General features: G+C 42.5%; 2 protein-coding genes across 3 annotated transcripts in view; both read right to left on the reverse strand.

The window, feature by feature from the left end:
• LOC131188403 (ceramide synthase 4-like) overlaps window positions 1–5,933 on the reverse strand; it is a 61,339-nt gene extending 55,406 nt beyond the window's left edge. Inside the window, exon 1 of one of the 2 annotated variants that reach the window (XM_058163656.1) lies at window positions 5,112–5,933. The gene's annotated coding sequence lies outside the window, so the exon portion shown is untranslated. The remainder of the gene's footprint in view (window positions 1–5,111) is intronic. The other variant, XM_058163655.1, reaches the window with a different exon arrangement.
• Window positions 5,934–11,603: 5,670 nt separating this feature from the next.
• Window positions 11,604–25,807, reverse strand: LOC131188289 (vomeronasal type-2 receptor 26-like). Its single transcript, XM_058163472.1, has 5 exons — window positions 25,785–25,807; window positions 24,992–25,283; window positions 21,700–21,777; window positions 20,757–20,886; window positions 11,604–12,508 (listed from the first exon to the last, which is right to left on the reverse strand). The coding sequence occupies exons 1-5, from the start codon at window positions 25,805–25,807 to the stop codon at window positions 11,604–11,606; spliced, it is 1,428 nt and encodes a 475-aa protein (XP_058019455.1).
• Window positions 25,808–26,963: the final 1,156 nt, after the last annotated feature.

A 26,963-nucleotide genomic window follows, 5' to 3' on the forward strand; every position in this document is an offset into this window, starting at 1 on the left:
TTTTATTATTTATATTGTTTTTTAAAAAATTGGGCCATGTAGAATAAGCTTTTTAACTGTTATTTTACTCTGTATCTATATGTACCTTTTTATTCGCCTGTGAACCGCCCTGAGTCCCTAGGGAGATAGGGCGGTATACAAATATGATAAATAAATAAATAAATAAATAAATAAATAAATAAATAAATAAAATAATCAAACAGTGGAACATAAGTTGCCTTCAGAAGTTGTGGGAGCTTCATCACTTGAGACTTTCAAGAGAAGATTGGACAGCCACTTTTCAGAAATGGTGTAGGGTCTCATGCTTGGGCTGGGGGTTGGACTAGATGACCTATAAGGTCCCTTTCAACATAATATAATATAATATAATATAATATAATATAATATAATATAATATAATATAATATAATATAATATAATATAATATAATATAATATAATATAATATAATATAATATAATATAATATAATATAATATAATATAATATAATATAATATAATATAATATAATATAATATCATATCATATAACAACAGAGTTGGAAGGGACCTTGGAGGCCTTCTAGTCCAACCCCCTGCCGAGGCAGGAAACCCTACACCATTTCAGACAAATGGCTGTCCAACATTTTCTTAAAAATTTCCAGTGTTGGAGCATTCACAACTTCTGCAGTCAAGTCGTTCCACTTATTAATTGTTCTAACTGTCAGGAAATTTCTCCTTAGTTCTAAGTTGCTTCTTTCCTTGATCAGTTTCCACCCATTGCTTCTTGTTCTACCCTCAGGTGCTTTGGAGAACAGCCCGACTCTTTCCTCTTTGTAGCAACCCCTGAGATATTGGAACACTGCTATCCTGTCTCCCCTAGTCCTTCTTTTCATTAAACTAGACATACTCAGTTCCTGCAACCGTTCTTCATATGTTTTAGCCTCCAGTCCCATAATCATCTTTCTTGCTCTTCTCTGCATTTTTTCTAGAGTCTCAACATCCTTTTTACATCGTGGCGACCAAACCTGAATGCAGTATTCCACGTGTGGCCTTCCCAAGGCCTTATAAAGTGGTACTAACACTTCATGTGATCTTGATTCTATCCCTCTGTTGATGCAGCCCAGAACTGTGTTGGCTTTTTTAGCAGCTGCTGCACACTTCTGGCTTTGTTAATCTGCCTGTCTGTCTAAGATGGAGTTCAATGGGGAGACAAGTTTAGTCCTGAAACCAGGCAGGAAAAAAACCCTGATGCAGGTATAAATAATAGGCGGTACCTGGCTCAGCGGTCTTGCCTGTGAGAAGGATCACGGTGCCCTCATAAATCACCATTTATGTGTGAGTCAGCCAGGTGCTCCAATTGCCAAAAAAAAAAGCCAATTAACGGAGGGATATCATCAAGATGACAGAATGTGTCTTGGATGAGAAGCAAAACATCTTCCCCAAAAAACAAGCAAACAACGAAATCGGACTCCCAGGAGGAGGGGCTGCTGGCTGAGGCACTCTGGGAGTTGAAGTCCACAAGTCTTAAAGGACCAAGGTTGAGACCCTGTTCTAGACTCCCAGGAAGGAAGGACTGCTGGCTGAGGACTCTGGGAGTTGAAGTCCACAAGTCTTAAAGGACCAAGGTTGGAGATCCCTGTTCTAGACTCCCAGGAAGGAAGGACTGCTGGCTGAGGACTCTGGGAGTTGAAGTCCACAAGTCTTAAAGGACCAAGGTTGGAGAGCCCTGTTCTAGACTCCCAGGAGGGAGGGGCTGCTGGCTGAGGCACTCTGGGAGTTGAAGTCCACAAGTCTTAAAGGGACCAAGGTTGGAGAGCCCTGTTCTAGACTCCCAGGAGGGAGGGGCTGCTGGCTGAGGCACTCTGGGAGTTGAAGTCCACAAGTCTTAAAGGGACCAAGGTTGGAGAGCCCTGTTCTAGACTCCCAGGAGGGAGGGGCTGCTGGCTGAGGGATTCTAGGAGTTGAAGTCCACAAGTCTTAAAGGGACCAAGGTTGGAGACCCATGTTCTAGACTCCCAGGAAGGAAGGACTGCTGGCTGAGGCACTCTGGGAGTTGAAGTCCACAAGTCTTAAAGGGACCAGGGTTGGAGAGCCCTGTTCTAGATTCCCAGGAGGGAGGGGCTGCTGGCTGAGGGACTCTGGGAGTTGAAGTCCACAAGTCTTAAAGGGACCAAGGTTGGAGAGCCCTGACCTGGATGACTGAGAATCTCCATAGACTTGAAGAATCATATGGAATCCTTCAAGGCGGAGGCTTCAAACCAAGGAAAGTCTGTCCTTGCAGTCGTTGTTGAGGCTTTGCTTGGCAAGCGATAGGGAGACGTGTTCAGCCAAATCTCCCAGGCTATCTCCAGGCATTGCAAAAGAGACCCCTGTTGCAATACAGCTCACCCCCACACCCAACCCCGAGAACAGCAGCTGCTCACAAAACCTGTGATGTTTGACAAAGTCCACCAGGGCTCCGGCCACAGCTGGAGTCCCGCCATATCCTGAGCCACAAACCATTTCCACCCGAGACAGCAGCTCTGAAGCTCCTACACACACACACACACACACACAATGCCCACCTCACAGCCTTAGGACAAGCCCCAAAATCGTGATAAAAGTAAAAGAAGTCAGGTGTGGAAGGTGTTTTTATAAAAATTGCTGAGTGTGAAGCATTTCCCAAGGATTAAATTAGCCACAGCTTGATTACCTCTCAAAGTTGTGATCCCAATCTTGCTCTCTAATATCCAGTTTAAAGGTAGTCCTCGACTTACGACAGTTCGTTTAGTGACCATCCGGAGTCACAACAGCACTGCCAAAGGGAACTTATGACTGTTTCTCACACTTAGAACGGTTTGAGTTTGTACAATTGATTGTGCAGTTTTCAATCCACAAAAGATAAATGATATAGGTCTGCGGGCATGACTTTAATGAATATAAGCACACTGCTATGTTTCCCACACATATTATTGTACGTCCTGTGTGCAAATATTATTATTATTATTATTATTATTATTATTATTATTATTATTATTATTATTATTATTATTATTATTATTATTATTATTACTATTTGCATTTATATCCCGCCCTTCTCCGAAGACTCAGGGCGGCTTACACTATGTCAAGCAATAGTCTTCATCCATTTGTATATTATATACAAAGTCAACTTTATTGCCCCCAACAATCTGGGTCCTCATTTTACCTACCTTATAAAGGATGGAAGGCTGAGTCAACCTTGGGCCTGGTGGGGCTTGAACCTGCAGTAATTGCAAGCAGCTGCTGTTAATAACAGACTGTCTTAGCAGTCTGAGCCACCAGAGGCCCTGGTATCAAAGGCCTGCAGACTAAAACACATGAAGAATGGCTGCAGGATTTGGGCTTGGCTAGTCTAATGAAAAGAAGAATTAGGGGTGACATGATAGCAATCTTCCAGTATATGAGGGGCTGTGAGAAAGGAGAGGGGGTCAAATTATTCTCCAAAGCATCAGAAGTCAAGACAAGAAACAATGGTTGGAAACTAATCAAAGAGAGAAGCAACCTGGAATTAAGGAGAAACTTCCTAACAGGGAGGACAATTAATCAGTGGAACAGCTTGCTACCAGAAATTGTGGGTGCTTCATCACTGGAGGTTTTCAGGAAGAGACTAGACAGTCACTTGTCTGAAATAATACAGGTTCTCCCGCTTGAGCAGGGGGCTGGACTAGAAGACCTCCAAGGTCCCTTCCAGCTTCTTCATTCTATTCCATTCTAAAAGAAAATACCAACATCGCCTGGAGCTGATCTGGCAAAGTGTGTCGTGTAAAAAGCAGCTTTAGCTGAGTTTCTCCTGATGTTCAACCACTGGTCTTCTCCTCTTTTCCTTCTCCAATCACTGGAGATACCACCAAAAGCGAAGATGGTAGATTGACATCATACAGGTACCGTATATGTGGTACTTTGCTCAATAGTAGTAACTGTGAGAGGGATCTTGGAGTCCTAGTGGACAACCATTTAGATATGAGCCAGCCGTGTACAGCAACTGCCAAAAAAGCCAACACAGTTCTGGGCTGCATAAACAGAAGGATAGAATCAAGATCATGTGAAGTGTTAATACCACTTTATAATGCCTTGGTAAGGCCACACTTGGAATATTGCATCCAGTTTTGGTTGCCACGATGTAAAAGATGCTGAGACTATAGAAAAAGTGCAGAGAAGAGCAACGAAGATGATTAGGGGACTGGAGGCTAAAACATATGAAGAATGGTTGCAGGAACTCGGTATGTCTAGTTTAATGAAAAGAAGGACTAGGGGAGACAGGATAGCAGTGTTCCAATATCTCAGGGGTTGCCACAAAGAAGAGGGAGTCAAACTATTCTCCAAAGCACCTGAGGGTAGAACAAGAAGCAATGGGTGGAAACTGATCAAGGAAAGAAGCAACTTAGAACTAAGGAGGAATTTCCTGACAGTTAGAACAAACTTGCCTGCAGAAGTTGTGAATGCTCCAACACTGGAATTTTTAAAGAAAATGTTGGATAACCATTTGTCTGAAATGGTGTAGGGTTTCCTGCCTCGGCAGGGGATTGGACTAGAAGACCTCCAAGGTCCCTTCCAACTCTGTTATTATGTTATGTTATGTTAAACTCCGAGAATTCCCCAGCCAGAATTCTGGAAGTTGTAGACCTCTAGGCTTAAAGTTGCCAAGGTTGGAGACACTTACTTTGAACAACATCTTTGGTCTGGCAACGAAAGCTCTGAAACGGAATTTCTGCCCGGGATAGAGAACCTGGGTCCTGAATCCACCGTTCTCTGGATTCACACGGGGACCCAGAACCTGAAGGAAACCCGCCCGGAGCGTCCCCACAAACAGCTTCTACCGCGGGAGCCCGAATCGGGAAAGAGAAACGAAACTCAGCCGGGGACAGCGACGCCTCCTCTATCTCGGAGCCGCTTCTGCTCGGGCTGGTTGGGTGAACACAGGACGGGGGTCTCTTCTCCTCCCTCCCACCCGCCCATCGCTCCGACAAACAGCGTTGATTCCCCCCCCCTCCCCGGAAAGGACGCCTGGCGCTTCCTCCAACCCCCTTTTGGGTGCCCGGACTGATGCTCTCCAGGGTTCCTAAATGTCCCCCACCCCACCCCGGCCGTCTTCTCGGTTCCAACGCCAGACCTGCCGCCGTTGCCGTCGCTGCTGTCGCCGCCTGGGACTTGGGCTGCTCTTTTGCCAGCTCCGATCCGGGAAAGAGAGAAGACGGGCGTCCTTAGGCGGAACGGAATTATCAGACTCTGATCCGGGAGAGAGATGGGGATCCTTGGGTGGGTGGAATTCAGTGTGGACGCCTTCCCTGAATGTGAGCAAAATGCCGAGGAGCCTCTCAGGACAGGAGCACGCAGGGCCAATCCCCGCCTCTGGGACTGACCGAAGGTCTCCCCATCTCTGCCTGGAGTAGCTCTGACGATTGTAAAGAGAAAGGGAGAGAGAGAGGGAGAGAGAGGGGGCAGAAGGAGAAAGAGAGAAAGAAAGAAAGAAAGAAAGAAAGAAAGAAAGAACAAGACAAAGAGAATGAAAGAGAGAGAATGAGAAAGAGAATGAGAGAGAATAAGTGAGAGAGAGAATGAGAAATGAGAAATGAGAGACAGAGAGAGGGAGGGAGAGACAGACAGACAGAGAGAGAGGGAGGGAGGGGGAGGAAGGGGAAGAGAGGGGGAAGAAGGAGAAAGAGAGAAAGAGAAAGAAAGAAAGAAAGAAAGAACAAGACAAAGAGAATGAAAGAGAGAGAGAATGAGAAAGAGAATGAGAGAGAATAAGTGAGAGAGAGAATGAGAAATGAGAGACAGAGAGAGGGAGGGAGAGACAGACAGACAGAGAGAGAGGGAGGGGGAGAGGGGGAGAGCGGGGGCAGAAGGAGAAAGAGAGAGAGAAAATGAGAGAGAGAGAGAATGACACAGAGAATAAAAGAACGAGACAGAGAGAATGAAAGAGAGAGAACGAGAAAGAATAAGTGAGCGAGAAAATGAGAAATCGGGGGGGGGGGAGAGAGAGAGAGAGAGAGAGAGAGCAAGTCCCAGAACACCTCATTCTCTGCTTACGAAATTAGTTTACTTGTGAAAAAGGCACACAATGTACTGTACATAGTGTTCCAAAACAGGCTGGTTCAGAACAGCAAAGAATAACAGAATAACAAGAGTTAGAAGGGACCTTGGAGGTCGTCTAGTCCAACCCCCTGCTCAAGCAGGAGAGCCCAGACCATTTTAAGACAAATGGCTGTGCAGTTTCTTCTCAAAAGCCTCCAGGGTTGGAGCAGCCACAACTTCTGAAGGGAAGCCATTCCACTGGTTAATTGTTCTGCTTCGTTCGGAGGTTGCTTCTTTCTTTGATTAGTTTCCATCCATTGTTTTTCGTCCTGCCCTTGGGTGCTTTGGAAAATAAGTTTTTTTTTTGTTTTTGTTTACATTTATATCCCGCCCTTCTCCGAAGACTCAGGGCGGCTTACAGTGTGTAAGGCAATAGTCTCATTCTATTTGTATATTTTTTACAAAGTCAACTTATTGCCCCCCCAACAATCTGGGTCCTCATTTTACCTACCTTATAAAGGATGGAAGGCTGAGTCAACCTTGGGCCGGGCTTGAACCTGCGGTAATTGCAGGCTACTGTGTTCTAATAACAGGCTTCTTAACAGCCTGAGCTATTCCGGCCCCTTTGATCCCCTCTTCTTTGTGACAGCCCCTCAAATACTGGAAGACTGCTATCATGTCTCCCCTAGTCCTTCTCTTCGCGAGACTAGCCAATACCCAATTCCTGCAACCATTCTTCATATGTTTTAGTCTCTAGATCCTGAATCATCTTAGTTGCTCTTTGCACTTTTTCCAAAGTTTTTTTCAAACTTGGCTGGATTCCAGCTACCATTCAGGATCATTGATCCTCCAGCCACCTCTAGAGGGGCCCCATGGCTTGTTCTCCTTGTTCAATTGTAAGGGAGATGATGCTGGGATTTAGGAAGGAGCTCCCAGTGTGGTTAAGGAGTTCTCTGATTGGCCACTAGGGGACAGGCCACGCTCCCCAACAAATGGGCTTATACTCCATTTCCAAGGCTCTATTGCTGATCCTGTCAGAGGTCCCGATGAGACTTCTGGGAACTTGACAGGGATCTAAGTCGGGAATATAACATCCCATATAACATCAAAAAAGCACAACAAAGAATGTTCTTTCTGCGCCAACTCAGAAAGCTCAAACTGCCCAAGGAGCTGCTGATCCAGTTCTACAGAGGAATTATTGAGTCTGTCATCTGCACTTCTATAACTGTCTGGTTTCGTTCTGCAACCCAGCAAGACAGACACAGACTTCAGAGGATCATTAGAACTGCAGAAGAAATAATTGCTACCAACCTGCCTTCCATTGAGGACCTGTATACTGCACGAATCAAGAAGAGGGCCGTGAAAATATTTACAGACCCCTCGCATCCTGGACATCAACTGTTTCAACTCCTACCCTCAAAACAACACTATAGAGCACTGCACACCAGAACAACTAGACACAAGAACAGTTTTTTCCCGAAGGCCATCACTCTGCTAAACAAATAATTCCCTCAACACTGTCAAACGATTTACTAAGACTGCACTACTATTAATCTTCTCATCGTTCCCATCAGCCATCTCCTTCCACTTATGACTGTATGGCTGTAACTTTGTTGCTTGTATCCTTATGATTTATATTGATATTGATATTGTTTCCTGATTGCTTATTTGTAACTTATGACTATCATTAAGTGTTGTACTTTATGATTCATGACGAATGTATCTTTTCTTTTATGTACACTGAGAGCATATGCACCAATACAAATTCCTTGTGTGTCCAATCACATTTGGCCAATAAAAAATTCTCTTCTCTTCTCTTCTCTTCTCTTCTCTTCTCTTCTCTTCTCTTCTCTTCTCTTCTCTTCTCTTCTCTTCTCTTCCCTTCCCTTCCCTTCCCTTCCCTTCCCTTCTATTCTATTCTATTCTATTCCTAGCTTCTCCCGGATTTGCTGAGGTCATCTGATGTATATCCAGCACCATTCTGTGGAACAGATACTATGGAAGACATTGCAGAAGACTGGTTCAATTGCTTTTTGAACCTTGTTGATGTTTGTGGTGTGGCTGTAGGCTGCTCTGTCTTTTGAGCTATGGTGTTAGAGATGATGCTCGGATTTAGGAAGGAGCTCCCAGTATCGTTGAGGAGTTCTGTGATCGGCCACTAGGGTGCAGGCTCTCCAACAAATGGGCTTGAACTCCTCAACCACAGAAGAGCAATAGCAAACACACTTAGATTTATATGCCACTGCACAGTGCTTTACAGCCCTGTTCCGTCCCCCCTTAGCCTCCGTCTGAGTAATGGCTTAATTAGCCGGCACTATCAGCTCTGGCAGCAGAATAGTGAGCGTGTGCCAAGTGTCTCTGTTATCTCCCTTGACGCTGGTGAGTCACTCAGGAACAAACTTCATCTCTTAGATAATCAGTTGATTTGCCTGCTACGAAGAGACACAGCAGTTCTGGCTGCCTTTATATCCTGTGGGGTGTGGCTCCATGACTCAGCACTTCCTAGGCCTGCCCCACCCCTGCTTCTGTTGTTCCTTCCTCTCCTGCCTACGAAACCTAGGGTCCAGCCAGGCCTGATTGCCATCAGCTGGGTCTGAAGGCATGGCCTGGGGGGAGAAAGAGTCAGGGGACGGAGGCCTCGTTATCTCTTCCACCTGGCCTGCTTCTGGCTCCTGGAGCTGGGCCAGGGAAGCCGGTGCTCCCAAGGTAAGTCCTGACGGCCCTTCCCCCTCACTTTCCAAGTCCCTTTCTGGCAGCAGGCCCAGATCCAAATCACTTTCTGGCAGGAGGCCTGGCTCAGGGGGCACAGACACAACAAGCCGTCTCTAAGCCATTTACAGAGTCAGCCTATTGCCCCCAACAATCTGGCGTCCTCATTTTACTCACCTCAGAAGGACTGAAGGCTGAGTCAATCCTGAGTGTGGTGAGTTTTGATCTGCCAAATTGCAGGCAGCTGGCAGTCAGAAGTAGCCTGCAGTACTCTAACAGTCTAACCACCGCGCCACCATGGCTCTTAACTAAAGCTCTCCTGCTGGTCCTATATCCCTCCCCTCCCCCCGCCTCCTTCTCTCAAAATGTGCATTTCCTAATATGCTCAAATGTGTATTTACATACTGTACATTTTTGTTTCTTTGTTTTTAAACCAAGAGTGTGACACTCCTAACTAAAACACAATCCCCACGGGAGCATAAATGGAGAAATTCAGACTGGTACTTGCTGGAACCCCATAGATGACCAAGATTGCAATATGTAATAGATTATATTTTATTATTTACCAAAACTGACTGGACTACCAGATGGGCTATAGAACTGATGTAATAACAACCAGAATAAATAACTGCAATCGTTAAGGTATGTAGCTCTTTACAGGTAGCAACTAGAATCTTGAACTGAGGGGGTGGCTGGATTGCTTCCTGTTCAGATATACAGTAACTGGCACCCTCACTTGCACTGATGATGTTACCCAGTTGGGTAATGGAATGTCTGCAAGCAAATAACTAAGCTCGAAGAGCTCCAAGGACCCTAAAGTCCTCCTCTTCCTCCTCCTCCTCTTCCTCCTTCTTCCCTTCTCCTCCTCTTCTTTCCCTCCTCCTCCTCCTTCCTTTCTCTTCTTCCTCTTCCTTCCCTCCTCTTCCTCTTCCTCCTCCCCTTCTCCTCTTCCTCTTTCTTCCCTTCTCCTCCTCTTCTTTCCCTCCTCCTCCTCCTCCTCCTTCCTTTCTCTTCTTCCTCTTCCTTCCCTCCTCTTCCTCCTCCCCTTCTCCTCTTCCTCTTCCTCCCCTCCTCCTCCCCTCCTCCTCTTCCTCTTTCTTCCCTTCTCCTCCTCTTCTTTCCCTCCTCCTCCTCCTCCTTCCTTTCTCTTCTTCCTCTTCCTTCCCTCCTCTTCCTCCTCCCCTTCTCCTCTTCCTCTTCCTCCCCCCCCCCTCCCCTCCTCCTCCTCTTCTCCTCCTCCTCTTCCTCCTCCTCCTCCTCCTTCTCTTCTTCCTCTTCCTTCCCTCCTCTTCCTCCTCCCTTCTCCTCCCTCCTCCTCTTCCTCTTCCTCCTTCTCCTCCTCTTCTTCCCTCCTCCCTTCTCTTCTTCCTCTTCTTCCCTCCTCCTCCTCTCCCCTCCTCCTCCTCCTCTTCCTCCCTCCTCCTCCCTCCTCCTCTTCCTCTTCTTCCTTCTCCTCCTCTTCTTTCCTCCTCCTCCTCCTCCTTTCTCTTCTTCCTCTTCCTTCCTCCTCTTCCTCCTCCCTTCTCCTCTTCCTCTTCCTCCTCCTCCTCCCTCCTCCTCTTCCTCCTTCTTCCTCCTTCCTCCTCTTCTTCCTCCTCCTCCTCCTCCTTCCTTTCTCTTCTTCCTCTTCCTTCCTCCTCTTCCTCTTCCTCCTCCCTTCTCCTCTTCCTCTTCCTCCCTCCTCCTCCCTCCTCCTCTTCCTCTTTCTTCCTTCTCCTCCTCTTCTTTCCCTCCTCCTCCTCCTCCTTCCTTTCTCTTCTTCCTCTTCCTTCCCTCCTCTTCCTCCTCCCCTTCTCCTCCCCTCCTCCTCTTCCTCTTTCTTCCCTTCTCCTCCTCTTCTTTCCCTCCTCCTCCTTCCTTTCTCTTCTTCCTCTTCCTTCCCTCCTCTTCCTCCTCCCCTTCTCCTCTTCCTCTTCCTCCCCTCCTCCTCCCCTCCTCCTCTTCCTCTTTCTTCCCTTCTCCTCCTCTTCTTTCCCTCCTCCTCCTCCTCCTTCCTTTCTCTTCTTCCTCTTCCTTCCCTCCTCTTCCTCCTCCCCTCCTCCTCCTCCTCTTCCCTCCTCCTTCCCTCCTCCTCTTCCTCCGTCTCCCCTCCTCTTCCCCTACCTTCCCTTCTCCTCCTCCCCTTTCTTCCTTTCTCCTTCCCCCCTCTTTCCCTCCTCCTCCTCCTTCTCTTCTTTTCCTCCTCCTCCTTTCCTTCTTTTCTCCTCCTCCTTCCTTTCTCCACCCCATATTCCTCCTCCTCGCCCCTCACTTTCTCCTCCACTCCACAAATGCCCTCCCTTCTAGCACTGATGATGTTTCCCAGTCGGGTAATGAAATATCTGCAAGCAAATAACTAAGCTCATGGAAGGCAACCCTACCCTCAGGCCATCATGTCACCTTTAGTCCTTCTTTTCTCTAGACTAGACATATCCAACTCCAGCAACTGCTCTTCCTATGTTTTATCAGATCTTTAAACATCTTAGTCGTCCTTCTCTACCCTTTCTCCAAAGTCTGAACAACTTTTTTGTAATGTGGTGACCATAACTGGTTGCCATCTTCCAGTAGGAGAAGACTTCATAATGGGGAAGCAGGGGGAAGGGCGAGAGGGGAGAGCAGTGATCAGGGGCCCAGCTGTGGTGTAATCGCTTGAGAGGGAATTCCTGCTGTTCATCTGTATGAGCCATCTCTTAGTGACACAGGAGAAGTGGTTGTTGGGCTGGGCATTGATGGTGCCATTCTTCTATTCCAGTGATGGCAAACCTTTTTGCCATTGTTTGCCAAAGTCGGGGGTCGCACGGAAGTTGCACACATGCATGCCCATGCCCATAATTCAGTGCTTCCCACCCCCCTATGCATGCCCCAAAGTCAAAATAAAAATTTCCAATCCTCACATAAATCAGAGATTCTTGTGCCTCATTATATTTTCTCTACAATTCAAGTCAGGCCTCAGTAGGATAATGTAGCATTTGGGGAAGAAGATACAAGCCAAGAGAGCAGCTCCAGAGGCCAAAATGGAGAAGATCTCCACAGCCACCATGGACTTCCCTTTGGTGCTCAGGTAGGTGGGGAGGAAAGTGATCCAAACACTGCAAAAGACCAGCATGCTAAAAGTAATGAACTTGGCTTCATTAAAGCTGTCAGGCAATTTCCTAGCTAGAAATGCCACTGTGAAACTAACAAGGGCCAAAAAACCTAGGTAGGAGAGGACACTGTAAAACATTACAGCTGAGCCTTCCTTACATTCCAAGATGATCTCTCCAAACAAGGAGTGAAAGTCCAAGTTGGGAAATGGGGGAGAGATTAACAGCCAGGTGGCACAAAGAAGGGCTTGGACCAGGGGACAGGCTATGACAATGGAGTTGGTGAGTGGTTTTCCTAAGAGTTTCCTTGTCTTGTTCCCTGGCTTGGTGGCCATGAAGGCCAGAACCACCATGACAGTTTTTGCCAACACAGAGGAAACTGCCAGGGAAAAGAGAATGCCAAAGGCAGATTGTTGGAAGAGACAGGTGAGCTTCACAGGTCGACCAATGAAGAGGAAGGAGCAGAGGAAGCAGAGCAGGAGGGAGGCCAAGAGGATGTAGGTGAGATCTCGGTTGTTGGCCTTGACAATCGGTGTGTCGTGATGTTTATAGAAAATCACCAGGACTGCAGAAGTGATCCCAGAGAGGAAAAGAGCAAGAGAAACTAAAGTGAATCCCAGGGTGTCTTGATAGGCAAGGAAGTGGATCTTCTTGGCAATGCATTGGTCCTTGTCCTTGTTGGGATATTGGTCTTCTGGGCAGGATTCACAGTGAGCTGCATCTGAAATCAAGAGTCTTTGTCAAAGGACTTCTTGAGCAATTACCATGGACATTCTCCCTCCTGCAAAGATAACATGATTCTCATTATTCTGTTGAAGCCAACTCACCAAAGGAGTGATGAAGGTACCCATGGTGCAATTTATGGTGTATCAAAAAAGGGCAAATCTTCCTTTATTTATGATGATCCTTGGGATAAGTTAGCTAGAGAACAGGATTTGCTCAATTCCAGCTCTCCACCTACTGGGCACTTCGATGTCCACTGGGGCTTTCAATACTGTTTTTCCCCCCACTCACAATATTGGAACCCACAGAAGACTGTTACATCCAGGAATGTTGCTGTTTTATTTGCATGTAGATTTTCCTGTTGGTTATCCCTGCTTTAATTTCTCCGCTTTGTCCTTCAAATTTGCTCTTTCAGACTTCTTTGCTGTCCTGCTCTTTCTTTGGAAGGTCTATTTTATTTATTTATTTATTTGAATTTATATCCCGCCCTTCTCCGAAGACTCAGGGCGGCTTACACTGTGTTAAGCAATAGTCTTCATCCATTTGTATATTATATACAAAGTCAACTTTTATTGCCCCCAACAATCTGGGTCCTCATTTTACCTACCTTATAAAGGATGGAAGGCTGAGTCAACCTTGGGCCTAGTGGGGCTTGAACTTGCAGTAATTGCAATATGCTGTGTTAATAACAGACTGTCTTAGTCTGCTGAGCTACCAGAGGCCTTGGTGGGAGAGGCCCTTGAAGGCCCACCAGAGGCCCTCGGAGATTGATAGAGTTGACAGAAGAAGCACACCTTAAATAATAAAAATTATAGCTTGAACTCCCAAAGATACTTTTGTTTTTTCAAGATACAACTGGTTTTTCTTTGAAGAGTCCAAGAATTCTTGGATGAGAAGCGAAACATCTTCAAAGAAAAACCAGAAAGTCTGCTTGCCTCTTGAAACAAAAAAACAAAAAAAACAACCTTTGGGACAACAAATAGATCAGGAGTCACCAGCGTTTTGGACCTCAGGGACCACTAAATTCATAATTTTAAACCCCAAGGACCACTTATACGATCTGCCTAATGACTGTCTGGGTGGGCATGGCTAGGTGGTCATGTGACTAGGTGGGTGTGGTCAACTCGATATCACTCATGTCAAGGGGCGCCTCACCAGCCTCTACTCACCCCTCCCCTCCCAGCCACTCCTCGCCTCCACACCCGGGCTCCTTAGGGCCCCAACAGGAAGCAGTTGTTGGAGCTAAGCAGCCGCCACAAGAAAGAGTTGGCAAAACAGCTCAGTTCAAATTGGATCTGACTGAGAAGGAGGCTCAGCAGAAGCACCTCTCTGAGGACTAGGAGCATAGGCTTTCCAAGCAGAAGGAAGACCTGTGGAAGTGCAAGACCAGGTACTCACACCTGGAGGCTCAGCGGGCTGAGATGGTCAGTCAGTTCCAGGCCATGATGCAGTCCCATTGGAACAAAGCCCTCCGGCTCTTCGCTACCAGCAGTGCTTCTCTCCAGCCCAAAGCCCTGCACCAGGAGGCTGAAGCAGACCCCAAGTCACAATTTCTGCCCCCTCTGACCCACACAGACCCCAAAGGGGGAGACTGCAGCAACACAAACGTTCATTGCATTTATCCAGCCCAGGGACCTTAGTTTGAGGACCCCTAATTTAGTGCAATATAAAAAATGCAAATAATTTTGCTGCGGACCTCCAAAATTTTCTCACGGACCACCAGTGGTCCACAGACCACCAGTTGGTGGCCACTAACCTGGATGACTGAGAATCTCCATAGACATATCGTTTGAACTGCATATCCCACTCCTTTTGGAAATGTTTGGAAGTTGGTTTTTGCAATTGGATATTAGAGTAGGAGTGGAAATGCAGGTTGGCGATTCATAAATTGTGCCCTGAGGCTATTGTACATGGAACTGCTGCGGATTGGGAAAGGTGGTGTCTGTGGTCAGGTCAGCTTAGATCCATCAACTGAAATGTTCGGTCGAAAAGTATGAGTGCATCAAGACAATTGAGTGTGTCCAGAAATATTTTACAAGAAGAGTTCTCCACTCCTCTGATCACAACAAAATACCTTATTCCACCAGACTTGAAATCCTGGGTTTAGAAAATTTTGAACTCCGCCGCCTCCGACAGGACCTGTGTTTAACTCATAGAATCATCTGCTACAATGTCCTTCCCGTTGAAGACTACTTCAGCTTCAATCGCAACAACACACGAGCACACAATAGATTTAAGCTTAATGTAAACTGCTCCAATCTTGATTGCAGAAAATATGACTTCAGTAACAGAGTTGTAAATACTTGGAACACACTACCTGACTCTGTGGTCTCTTCCCAAAATCCCCAAAGCTTTAACCAAAGACTATCTACTATTGACCTCGCCCCATTCCTAAGAGGTCTGTAAGGGGCGTGCATAAGAGCATCAGCGTGCCTATCGTTCCTGTCCTAACGTTCCCTTTGATTGTATCCAATTCGTATAGTTATTACATACTTATACCTATATATACTGTTGTGACAAATAAATAAATAAAATAAATAAATAAAATAAAATAAAGATAGACAAGATTGATATAGAAGCAAATATATGGGCAGACCACAATCCAATAACGATGATATGGTAAGGACAAAGAAAAATAATGAGATAGACATTAAATCAAAGCCTATTAAATGAGAAAGACTTTATAGAATATATGGTAAAAGAATTGACTTTTTTCTTCAAAGAAAATAGAAAAGAACATACATCATTGCAAAACATATGGGACACTAGTAAAGCATATATAAGGTGCTTGGCAATGACTTTTGCAGGAAAAAGAAATAAACAGAATAGACAAAATCAAAAGAAATTGGAGGTGGAATACAAGAAATTAGAGAAAGATTTGCAAAAAATCCATAAGACAAAAAAGAAAATTAAGAACCTAATGGACTTGAAAAAACATAAATTGAACTTAATTGCAAATGAAGACTTGACAAGGAAAATAAAATCAACATATTTATTCATCCAAGCGGGACTGGCATAAATGGATTGATTTTAAATTGGGTTTTAGTAGTAGTATTTTAAATTTTAAATTCATTTTAATTCTGAGCCATTTAGTAATTTTATATTTTAAATCCGTTTTAATTGTATATATTTTGTATTTTACTCTGGCTGTACACCGCCCTGAGTCCTTCGGGAGAAGGGCGGTATAAAAATTTAATAAATAATAATAATAAAATAATAATAATAACAAAGCCATTTTTCTTTTGAAAATGCAAATAAACCAAGAAGATGGCTAGCATACAAAATGAAAAAGAAAGAAAGAAAGGAAACTGATAACTCAATTATTAGATCAAGATGGAAAGATATGTTATCAAAATGAGGAAAAAAAATAATAATTGAGGAATATTATAAGAAATTATATCAACAAGAGCAGATATCAGAAGGGAAAATAGAATAATATTTGGAAAAAGCAAAGATTCCTAAAATACCAGAAAAAGTTAAAAAAAGCACTAGAAGAAAGAATATTCATGATGAAATTAATGAAGGGAATTAAAAGGCAGAAGAATGAAAAAACCCTGGGATCAGATGGACTACCAGAGGAATTATATAAAAAATTGCAAGAGGTATATACAATGTTACAAGTATTTAATTAATAGAATATAGAATATATTAATAGAAGCCAAGGTTCCAAACTCATGGATGGAGGCATATATAACTCTTATACCAAAAGAAAAAACAGATTTACAACAAATAAAGAATTATAGACCAATTGCACTATTAAATGCAGATTACAAAATATTTGCATTAATCATGGCAGAAAGATTGAAGAGGTTGTTAAATGAATTCATACATTCAGACCGTATTCAGAGAAACAAATGGCATTGTTATTTTTAGATGCACAGAAGGCATTTGATAATGTGAATTGGCAATTTATGACTATACAATTACAAAAGATGGACTTTGGGGATAGATTCATTAATATGATTAAGACTATATATAAAGACCAATTGGCAAAGGTAATAATAAATGGTGAAATTTTTAAAAAAAATTTTTTTTAAGAAAAAGTTGGATAACCATCTGACTGAGATGGTGTAGGGTTTCCTGCCTGGGCAGGGGGTTGGACTAGAAGGCCTCCAAGGTCCCTTCCAACTCTGTTGTTATATTATATTAAATGACAGAGAAAGTAGATATCAGAAAAGGAACTAGACAAGGATGTCCGTTATCTCCATTGTTATTTATCTTGACGCTAGAAATTTTAAACAGAAAAACAAGACAAGATAAAGAAATAAAAGGAATGAAAATTAAAAGGGAAGAATATAAGCTACAAGCATTTGAGGATGATCTAGTATTCATTATGGAAGAACCAATAGAAATGGGCCCAAAGCTAATAGAGCAAATAGAGGAATATGGAGAAGTAGCTGGATTGAAAATAAATGAAGATAAGACAAAAATTATAGTTAAAAACATAAGAGAAAAACAAAAGAAGCAACTAATGGAGAAGTTAGATATTCAAATAATGAAGAAAGTGAAATACTTGGGCATCCAACTAACTTCAAGATGTATTACAGTGAAGGAAGATAACTACTATAAACTGAGAAATCAAATTGAAATAGATTTGGAAAAATGGAAAAATCTGCAACCATCGTTAATGGGAAGAATAGCACTAATTAAAATGAATGTATTACCAAGAATTTTGCTCTTTTTTCAAACAATTCCAGTAAAGCTAGAGAAAAAATATTTTGAGAGGTTTTTTTGTTTGTTTGTTTTTTATTTGAATTTATATCCCGCCTTTCTCCGAAGACTCAGGGAGGTTTACACTGTGTTTAAGCAATAGTCTTCATCCATTTGTATATTATATACAGTCAACTTTATTACCCCCAACAATCTGGGTCCTCATTTTACCTACCTTATAAAGTATGGAAGGCTGAGTCAACCTTGGGCCTGGTGGGACTTGAACTTGCAGTAATTGCAAGCAGCTGTGTTAATAACAGACAGACTTAGTCTGCTGAGCCACCAGAGGCTATGTTATGGAAATAAATATGGCAAGGGAAGAAAGCAAGAATTAATAATAAATTGCTTCAAGATTCTAGAACTAGATACTGGAAGATGGAATATCGTTTTGGTCTTGATCGATGAAGATTGGATATTATTGATGAACTGGAAATACTAATTTAATTGGAAGATTCTGAAGATTTTAGGACTGATATATAATGGACTGGAAGAAGAATGTACCTTTTTGTTTCTGGAAGGGGAGTTAAGGTCTTAGAGAGAGGAGTGACTATGGATTTGAATTATGTTGTATTTTAATTTATGATTGTTAATTTTATACCCTGTACTTTGTTCTGGGAAGTCTCGGGGGGTGGGAGGGGGGAGGGAGGGGAAAGGGGGAGGGGGGGGAGATGAAGGATTAATGTAAAGGAATGATTGAAGATAAGTAATTAAGAAATAGAAATAATTTGAAATGAAAGCGGGGCTGCTCAGCTGCTATTTCAGAAGGGAATGGAGAGGGAGAGGAGTGAGTGAAGGAAGAAAGTAGGTAGGAAAGAGAGAGGTAGAAAAGGGGTAAAGGAGAGGAAGAAGAAAGGGGAAAGAGAGAGGGTTAGAAAGGGTGGAAGAGAAGAGTAGGGAAGGAGGAGAGGATGTAGAAAAGTGAAGGAGAGGAAGGATGAAGAAAGTAGAAGAAAGTAGAGGAGGGAGGAGGAAAGGCTTGTTAAGGAAGGAAGTGGTAGCTGGGCAGGCCCAAATAAGTAACAAATGAAAATTAATGATTAATGTTGAATAAGAGACTGTATATTGAATAGGTTGTTGGAAAATGAAAATAAAACTTTTTACAAAAGAAGATTCTAGAACTAGAGAAAGTTTTGGTCTACCAAATTGGGAACTTTATCACCAAGCGACAATGTTAACTTGGGTTAAAGAATGGATCCTACTGAGAAATACAAGGCTATTGACTTTGGAAGGACATGATTTGCAACTAGGTTGGCATGCTTTCTTATGGTATGGGAAAAATAGGAAACATGGATACTTCCAGAGACTTTGTGTAAGAAATGGCTTGTTAACAGTATGGGAGAGAGTGAAAGAAAAAACATTATATGGAAATACCAATGTGGCTTTCAACAACAGAAGCGTTGACACATATGAATATGAGTAACATGAACAAGATTGTAAGGTACAAGGACATTTTAACAGAGAAGGGAGAACTAAAACAGAAACAAGACTTAGAAAAACAAGGGATTGAGACTGATTGGTGCACAAGATTGCAAATACAATCAAGATATGATAAAGATTTGAAACAATATGGTTTTAATTTGGGGGAATCAGAGTTGGATCAGATATTGACTGGAAGGGATGAAAAAAATGATTAAAAGATTGTATAATTATTCATTGCGAATTAGATTAGAAGTTGAAGAAGTAAAAGAGACAATGATAACACGGGCGAAAAGCTTTGGTTATGCGATAGAATTAGAGAAATGGCAACAACTATGGGAAAGAAATTATAAATTGACAATGGCAATGGCATATAAGGAAAAATTATATAAAATGTTTTATAGGTGGCATATGCCACCAGAAAGGCTAGCAAAAATGTTTAAAGATAAATCAGCTAAATATTGGAAATGCTCGCATTTGCCAGGATTATCATATGTGGTGGTCATAGATGGAAGCAAAAAACTATTGGTCTAGAATACAGACATGGTTAGAGAAAATGTTACATAAACCTATAGAATTAAAACCAGAGGATTTTTTTTTATTCGGTATTTTGCCAGAGAGATATAGCAAAGAAAATGTGTATTTAATTATACATGTAATAACAGCAGCAAGAATTGCACTTGCGCAAAATTGGAAGACAAAATCCCGTCAGAAGGTGAAGTAATAAAAAAGATTTTAGTCTGTGCGGAAATGAATAGATTAACTCTAAGAATAAAGAGGAATTGGTGTATTTCAAGACATGGGGAAGATTCTATGTGTGGTTAGAAAAGAAATATGAATAAAAGATGATAGATAAATTATTTTGATAATAGAAAGTTAAATGAGGGAAAAGACAAAAAAGAAATAGAAACCCAGACGATGCCAGAGTAAATGGAAAAGCGGGGGGAGAAAGAAGATTATAAATATAAATGTACAATTATGAAATGACAGATTGGGTAAAATGGAAAAGTAACTGAAAAGGAAGTATACATTATTAAAATATCGGAGTTGCTCGGATACCAAATAAGGGAAATATTGCACAACAAAGAAGAAAGAAAGGAGTAGAGGAGTAGAGGAGTAGAGGGTAAGATAGAGGAGGAGAGTGAGAAAGAGGAATGAAAGAAAGAGGAAGGAGAGGAACAAAGGATAGGGAACAAGAGTAGGAGAGAAGGTGAGAAAGGGGGAAAAGAGGGGAGGAGTGGGGGAGAGGAAGGGGAAGTAGGGAAGAGGAAGGAGAGGAGAGGGAGGAAAGTAGGAGAGGGGAGGAGGTAGGGAGGGGAAAGAAAGGAGAAGAAGATTTGTTGTGAAAGGAGGGAAAAGAAAGGGTAGTAGAGCAACCCCGAATGTAATTAAAATGTCTTATCTTTATCCTTTCTTTAGAAAACAAAAGTATATGTATGATCAATTAGGCATAAGAGAATGTATATTTACAACATGTGTATAAGAAATAAAAATAAAAAACATTTTCAAAAAACAGAAAAGAAAAGTATGATTGCATTCAGTTTTGGTCGCCACGATGTAAAAAGGATGTTGAGACTCTAGAAAGAGTGCAGAGAAGAGCAACAAAGATGATTAGGGGACTGGAGGCTAAAACATATGAAGAAGGGTTGCAGGAACTGGGTATGTCTAGTTTAATGAAAAGAAGGACTAGGGGAGACATGATAGCAGTCTTCCAATATCTCAGATGTTGCCACAAAGAAGAGGGAGTCAAACTATTCTCCAAAGCACCTGAAGGTAGAACAAGATGCAATGGGAGGAAACTGATCAAGGAAAGAAGCAACTTAGAACTAAGGAGAAATTTCCTGACAGTTAGAACAATTAATCAGTGGAACAACTTGCGTGCAGAAATTGTGAATGCTCCAACACTGGAAAAATTTCAGAAAACGTTGGATAACCATTTGTCTGAAATGATGTAGGGTTTCCTGCCAGGGCAGGGGGTTGGACTGGAAGGCCTTCAAGGTCCCTTCCAACTCTGTTATTATTATTATGTCAATCTTATCAAAAAAAACAACAATAGCGAAAAATGATTTAATGAATGTCTTTCTAGATTGTGGAAGATCTACTTTTGAAGTCTGCCCTACCTGTCTGATTAGAAATGGTCCCTTCTGGACAAGCGTCACATTGGTAGCAGCAAACCTGCTTTCCCTCTGGAACTCTTCTCCTCTCTCCTGCCTGGCACCTCTTCATGCCACACCTGGCAAAGGGCATTTTCTGAAAGAGAAAAGAGAAATACTTGAGATGACCTAAGCAATAAACCTGCAGCGTTCATTCTTTTCCCCATTCCTATTTCCCTTCCTTATTCCTACTTCTATGTTCAGTTTATTTTTTCTAAACAAATAGTTTGCCACTGGCTATCAGAAATCAAGAACAGCTCTGCGGGATTCAGGCCACTGGCATTCCTGACACACCCATGGATGTGGGAGACTGGATCTGGGGTCTCAGCCTGCACTACAACATTTCTAAGAGAAAGATAAGGATACAACTGAGCCGAAATGGTCCATGGAAAACACTGTTGCTCGCTTTAATTGCATCCTGCATTTCAAGCAGACATTCTTTTCAATCCCAGCCCTTTGTGGAATAAGGGCCTCTGGTGGCTCAGACTGCTAAGACAGTCTGTTATTAACAGCAGCTGCTTGCAATTACTGCAGGTTCAAGCCCCACCAGGCCCAAGGTTGACTCAGCCTTCCATCCTTTATAAGGTAGGTAAAATGAGGATCCAGATTGTTGGGGGGGCAATAAAAGTTGACTTTGTAAATATACAAATAGATGAAGACTATTGCTTAATACATTGTAAGCCGCCCTGAGTCTTCGGAGAAGGGCGGGATATAAATGCAAATTAAAAAAACACACACAAATCAGACCTCAAATGTGTTACATTAAATGGAAATTTTTCATAAAATGACTGCCATGACTTCTGACTCAATTTCTGACTCAATTGATTATTTCACAAGTTAGAAAGATGTTTTGCATCTCAGGAAGAGAATGAATCTTTTCCTGAACTTACAACATTTCCTTGAAGCTCACCTTTGTGGCCCAGATGATTCCATCAGAGTTAATGGTGAAATCCTGGCCTGGGGGAGCCTCAGGATTTGTTTGCCCAAACTTTGCGGGGACAAAAGATTGATTGGGGAGGAGAACCCAGTTGAGAAGATCATAGCAAGCAGATCCCAGTCCATCTTCTGAGAAGGAGACTTCCTCTCCAGCACTGTTGTTGAACTGGACATTCCTCAAATAGGGAAGAATCTGAAAGAATGGAGACCCTTTGGCAGACCTGCCCCAATCTGGTCCCTTAGGAAAGAAAGACCCTCAACTCCATTAGGTTGAAGCAGAAGATTATTTTATTAAAGGAATTGGTTGCAATAAAATCTGTGACCTCTAAGGCTTTCCTGCGTGAAAAAGATACAGAAAAGGTTGACTTCTCCCTTTATAGAATAGAATAGAATATAATTTTATATACTTGGCTCTATGCACTTTTAAATATTTACTTTGTCCCAAGGTCTTGTAACTGATAAATTCATTTTACACAACCGTTAAATAATTTGTATGACAACCGTGTACAAGTCCACAGGTTTGACGTAGTGGAGAAAAGTAGAAGGAAGTGCCTGCCGTAGTTTGTCATTTCACGGTTCAGAGGAGTTAACTGTTCATCCATTTATGCCGAAAAGTCTGATGGATTTGAGACAAACAACCCATTGAGACTATTTTGAGTCCTGCTTTATGTGCTCAAGTAGACAAAGACTTGCCACATTCACACAACAAGCTGAGCAGTGCGATAAATGTAAAACTGAAGAAATGGGATGGGTTCACACAGGATTTTATTTATTTATTTATTTGTCACAACAGTATACATAAGCATAAGCATGAAATAAATATATAATATATAAGCATATATATAATCATAAGTATGTAATAACTATATGAAATTGGATACAATTAAAGGGAACATTAGGACAGGGACGGTAGGCACGCTGGTGCTCTAATGCATGCCCCTTACAGACCTCTTAGGAATGGGGTGAGGTCAACAGTAGATAGTTTTTGGTTAAAGCTTTGGGGATTTTGGGAAGAGACTACAGGGTCAGGTAGTGCATTCCAGGCATTAACAACTCTGTTGCTGAAGTCAAACTTTCTGCAATCAAGATTGGAGCGGTTCACATTAAGCTTAAATCTATTGTGTGCTCGTGTGTTGTTGCGATTGAAGCTGAAGTAGTCTTCAACAGGAAGGACATTGTAACAGATGATTCTATGAGTTAAACTCAGGTCTTGTCGAAGGTGGCGGAGTTCTAAATTTTCTAAACCCAGGATTTCAAGTCTGGTGGGATAATCCTAAAAGTTTTATCCAAAAACTTTCTACTATTGACCTCACCCCATTCCTAAGAGGACCATAAGGGGCATGCATAAGTGCACAAACGTTCCTACCGTTCCTGTCCTATTGTTTTTCTTTTCTTCTTCCTATATATATGCTTATACCTCCTTATATTTACTCATATATGTATTTATTTACTATATAATCTTTTTGTATGATACCTACATATATTGTTGTGACAAAATAAAAATAAATAAATAAATAAATAAATAAAAAATAAATACATAAAAGGTATATTGTTGCTTTCAGAGGAATGGAGAACTCTTCTTGTAAAATATTTCTGGACACGTTCAATTGTATTGATGCCAGAAATGTGGTGAGGGTTCCAGACAGGCGAGCTGTATTCTAGAATTGGTCTAGCAAATATGCTCTGGTTTATATGCTCTGGTTAGTAGTGTGGTGTTTCTGGAGAAGAAGCTACGCAAGATTAAGTTTAATGCTAAGCCATAGAGACATAAGCCATGATTAGCCACTGAAATTACCTGCCATGAGTGGACATTTGAGATCCTCTTTCCAAGCCTCATCATGGTTGGTCGGGCTCTGGATCCATACATTGCATGTAAAGCATTTGCCAGAGCATAAACGGCATTGTAGATATTGTAACTTTCTCCTGTTATGCTCCTTTCAAAAATGTAATTTGGCAGATTCTGCACATTCTCCTTTCCTGTACATTGTTTTTCCCCCTTTGGAGGGATCTTTCCTGATTTATGGAGTTTGCACTTAAAGACTGCTTCCCACCACCAAGGAAGAAAGATGTCTCCTTGTGAGTTCAAGGGGTCTAAAGACAGGAGGAAATGGCTGAATTCTGAGACATCCCCAGTGTGGTCCCTAAAATGCAGAGACCCATGGAAAGGCTTTATCCATTGCAACATGTTTTGAAATTCCACCATACTAAGTTTCCAATGGGAGGTTAACATCCAAACTTTCTGAAATGTTGTCTTTGTCGATTGTTCATGAACAGACACAGCTATCTGTATATTGGAAATACTACTGGAGTCTCCCAACAGAATAAAGACTTGTATTTCAGACCAGTTTTTGAAAATGCTGATTAATTTTTTCAGGGTAATATGAATATCGTCCAACTTCAACATTTCAGCGAAGGCCAGGCAGATCTCCTTCTCCTGGAGCATTGGCGTCAGAGTTGAAATGAAATGCTCTCCTCTGTCATCTTCAGAGGCCAGAAGTCCAACCCAGTTCCACTGGAAATACAGGAGCAGCCGGACTAAACCCACATACTGAGGAGATTCCTTGGGATTAATCCGGAAGAAGGAAGGATAAACTCTTCTCTCTCCCTGAGAGAACTCAAAGCCAATACCAAGCTGGAGAAAAAGAGATTCTTTTTTCAAAGACAAAATAAAAGTTTTATGATGACTTTAGTAGTGACCATTGTGTGGTTGATGGCCCTTCAATCAGGTTGACTCATTTTGACTGGCAAACTTCATCTTCTTCCCTTCTTAGCCATTTTTATTGGTTGTCAGAAGACAAGAGAAGAAACCAACAACCTGATACAGACAATAAATGGCACTAAAAAGATGGCTATCCTTTAATAAAGAATAATCTAAGAGTCAGAAACTCAGTCCTAGAGGAGATCAACCCTGACTGCTCTTTAGAAGGCCAGATCCTGAAGATGAAACTGAAATACTTTGGCCACCTAATGAGAAAGAAGGACTCACTGGAGAAGAGCCTAATGCTGGGAAAGATTGAGGGCAAAAGAAGGGGACGACAGAGAACAGGGTGGCTGGATGGAGTCACTGAAGCAGTAGGCATGAATTTAAATGGACTCCAGAGGATGGTAGAGGACAGGAAGGCCTGGAGGAACGTTGTCCATGGGGTCGCGATGGGTCGGACACGACTTCGCAACTAACAACAACAACTTTGAGTTTCATCTTTGGCTTCTCTGTGTGTATTTTGATCTTTGTCTACTCCATACTGTATCCAATGGAGCTCTCTTACCTGTGGGACCTTAAGAATGCTGAATATGGAGGCCATCAGCCTTGAGGACTTGGCACTGAGACCACCAATGACAAACAGCAGAGTGTCCTGCAGGTCACATTTGTACCCTGGAACCACTTGGCCTCGTGAGGACAGCATGGAGAGGCTGTTTGCGAAAATAATCATCTCAGTCTGCAAATGGCCATAGATGTGGAAGCCAAGGGTGATGTTGGGGAGAAGAAGAAAATCCTTATTGACCTCAGAGACAGCAAATGTCAATGCAAGGAACTGCTGGTAGTTACTGGGGATGAACCTGTAGTGAGAAAAACATTGGAGAACATTACAGGAAAGCTGCTGGTGTGTGCTAAGAGTTGCTTCACTGTTTGATGGGGCGTTGGGGCAGCAACTCCCAAATTTTATTGGCTTTGGGGTTTTTTTTTAAGGATCTTTTTGATTAAACTTTGATGACTTTGATGAGGCTGTAAAGAGAAAAATATTGGGGAACATTAAAGGAAAGCTCATATGTATGGTTGGAGTTTGCTTCAATGTTTGCAGGGAGGGGTTTGGGCAGCAACTCTCACATTTCTTTGAGGTTGGAGTTTTTTCAAAGGATCCTCCTTGACTAAACTTGAACGGCTTTGTGAGAAAGGAGATAAGCCTTTCCGTCCACTTCACAGACTTTTACACCCCTCTACTATTCCTCCCATCTTCTTGCAATCCTTCCTTTTTCACGCTAATAATTTAGGGTCTCTCTTGGAGAAGCTTCTTCAGGTATGGTAACGGTTGATGAGCCCAGGACTACAGTGGGAATCACCTTATAGATGTACTGAAGGCCATTATACATAAGCAATGCTGATTCTAACACCCGGGGGTGGGAGTTTACAACTCCTGAACACTTGAAAATGATCGAGTTTTATTTGAGTTTTCCACCACGACTTATTTATTTATTTATTTAATTTATTCATTTAGTTTGTCAGACATGTACGAGATAACAGATACATGAATATGAACACAGGAAATGTATACAAATCAATGGGGATATTAGGACAGGGACGGTAGGCATGTTGGTGCGCTTATGCACGCCTCTTACAGACTGCTTAGGAATGGGGTGAGGCCCACGGTAGACAGTTTAAGGTTAGGGGACTGGAGGCTAAAACATATGAAGAACAGTTGCAGGAACTGGGTATGTCTAGTTTAATAAAAAGAAGGACTAGGGGAGACAAGATAGCTGTGTTCCAATATCTCAGGGGTTGCCACAAAGAAGAGGGAGTCGGGCTGTTCTCCAAAGCACCTGAGGGTAGAACAAGAAGCAATGGGTAGAAACTGATCAAGGAAAGAAGCAACTTAGAACTAAGGAGAAATTTCCTGACAGTTAGAACAATTAACAAGTGGAACGACTTGCCTGCAGAAGTTGTGAATGCTCCAACACTGGAAATTTTTAAGAAAATGTTGGATAACCATCTGACTGAGATGGTGTAGGGTTTCCTGCCTAGCAGGGGGTTGGACTAGAAGGCCTCCAAGGTCCCTTCCAACTCTGTTGTTATGTTATGAAGTTATGGGGGTTTGGGAGAGTAACCACCGTGTCAGGTAGTGCATTCCAGGCATTGATCACTCTGTTGCTGAAGTCTTATTTTCTGCAATCGAGTTTGGAGCAGTTTACCTTAAGTTTGTATCTATTGTGTGCTCATGTATTGTTGTGTTTGAAGCTGAAGTAGTCATTGACAGGTAGGACATTGTAGCAGATAATTTTGTATACTACGCTTGTCAGACCGAAGGCGGCGTAGTTCTAAGTCGTCTAAGGCCAAAATTTCCAAGTCTGATGGCATAAGGTATACTGTTGTGAGCAGAGGAGTGGAGGACTCTTCTCGTGAAATATCTCAGGACTCGCTCAATTATATTAATGTCTGATATACAGTGCGGGTTCCAGGCAGATGAGCTGTATTCGAGAATTGGTCTAGCAAAGGTTTTGTATGCCCTAGTTTGCAGTACAATA

The sequence above is a fragment of the Ahaetulla prasina genome, chromosome 1, assembly GCF_028640845.1.
Source record: "Ahaetulla prasina isolate Xishuangbanna chromosome 1, ASM2864084v1, whole genome shotgun sequence".
Lineage (NCBI taxonomy): Eukaryota > Metazoa > Chordata > Lepidosauria > Squamata > Colubridae > Ahaetulla > Ahaetulla prasina.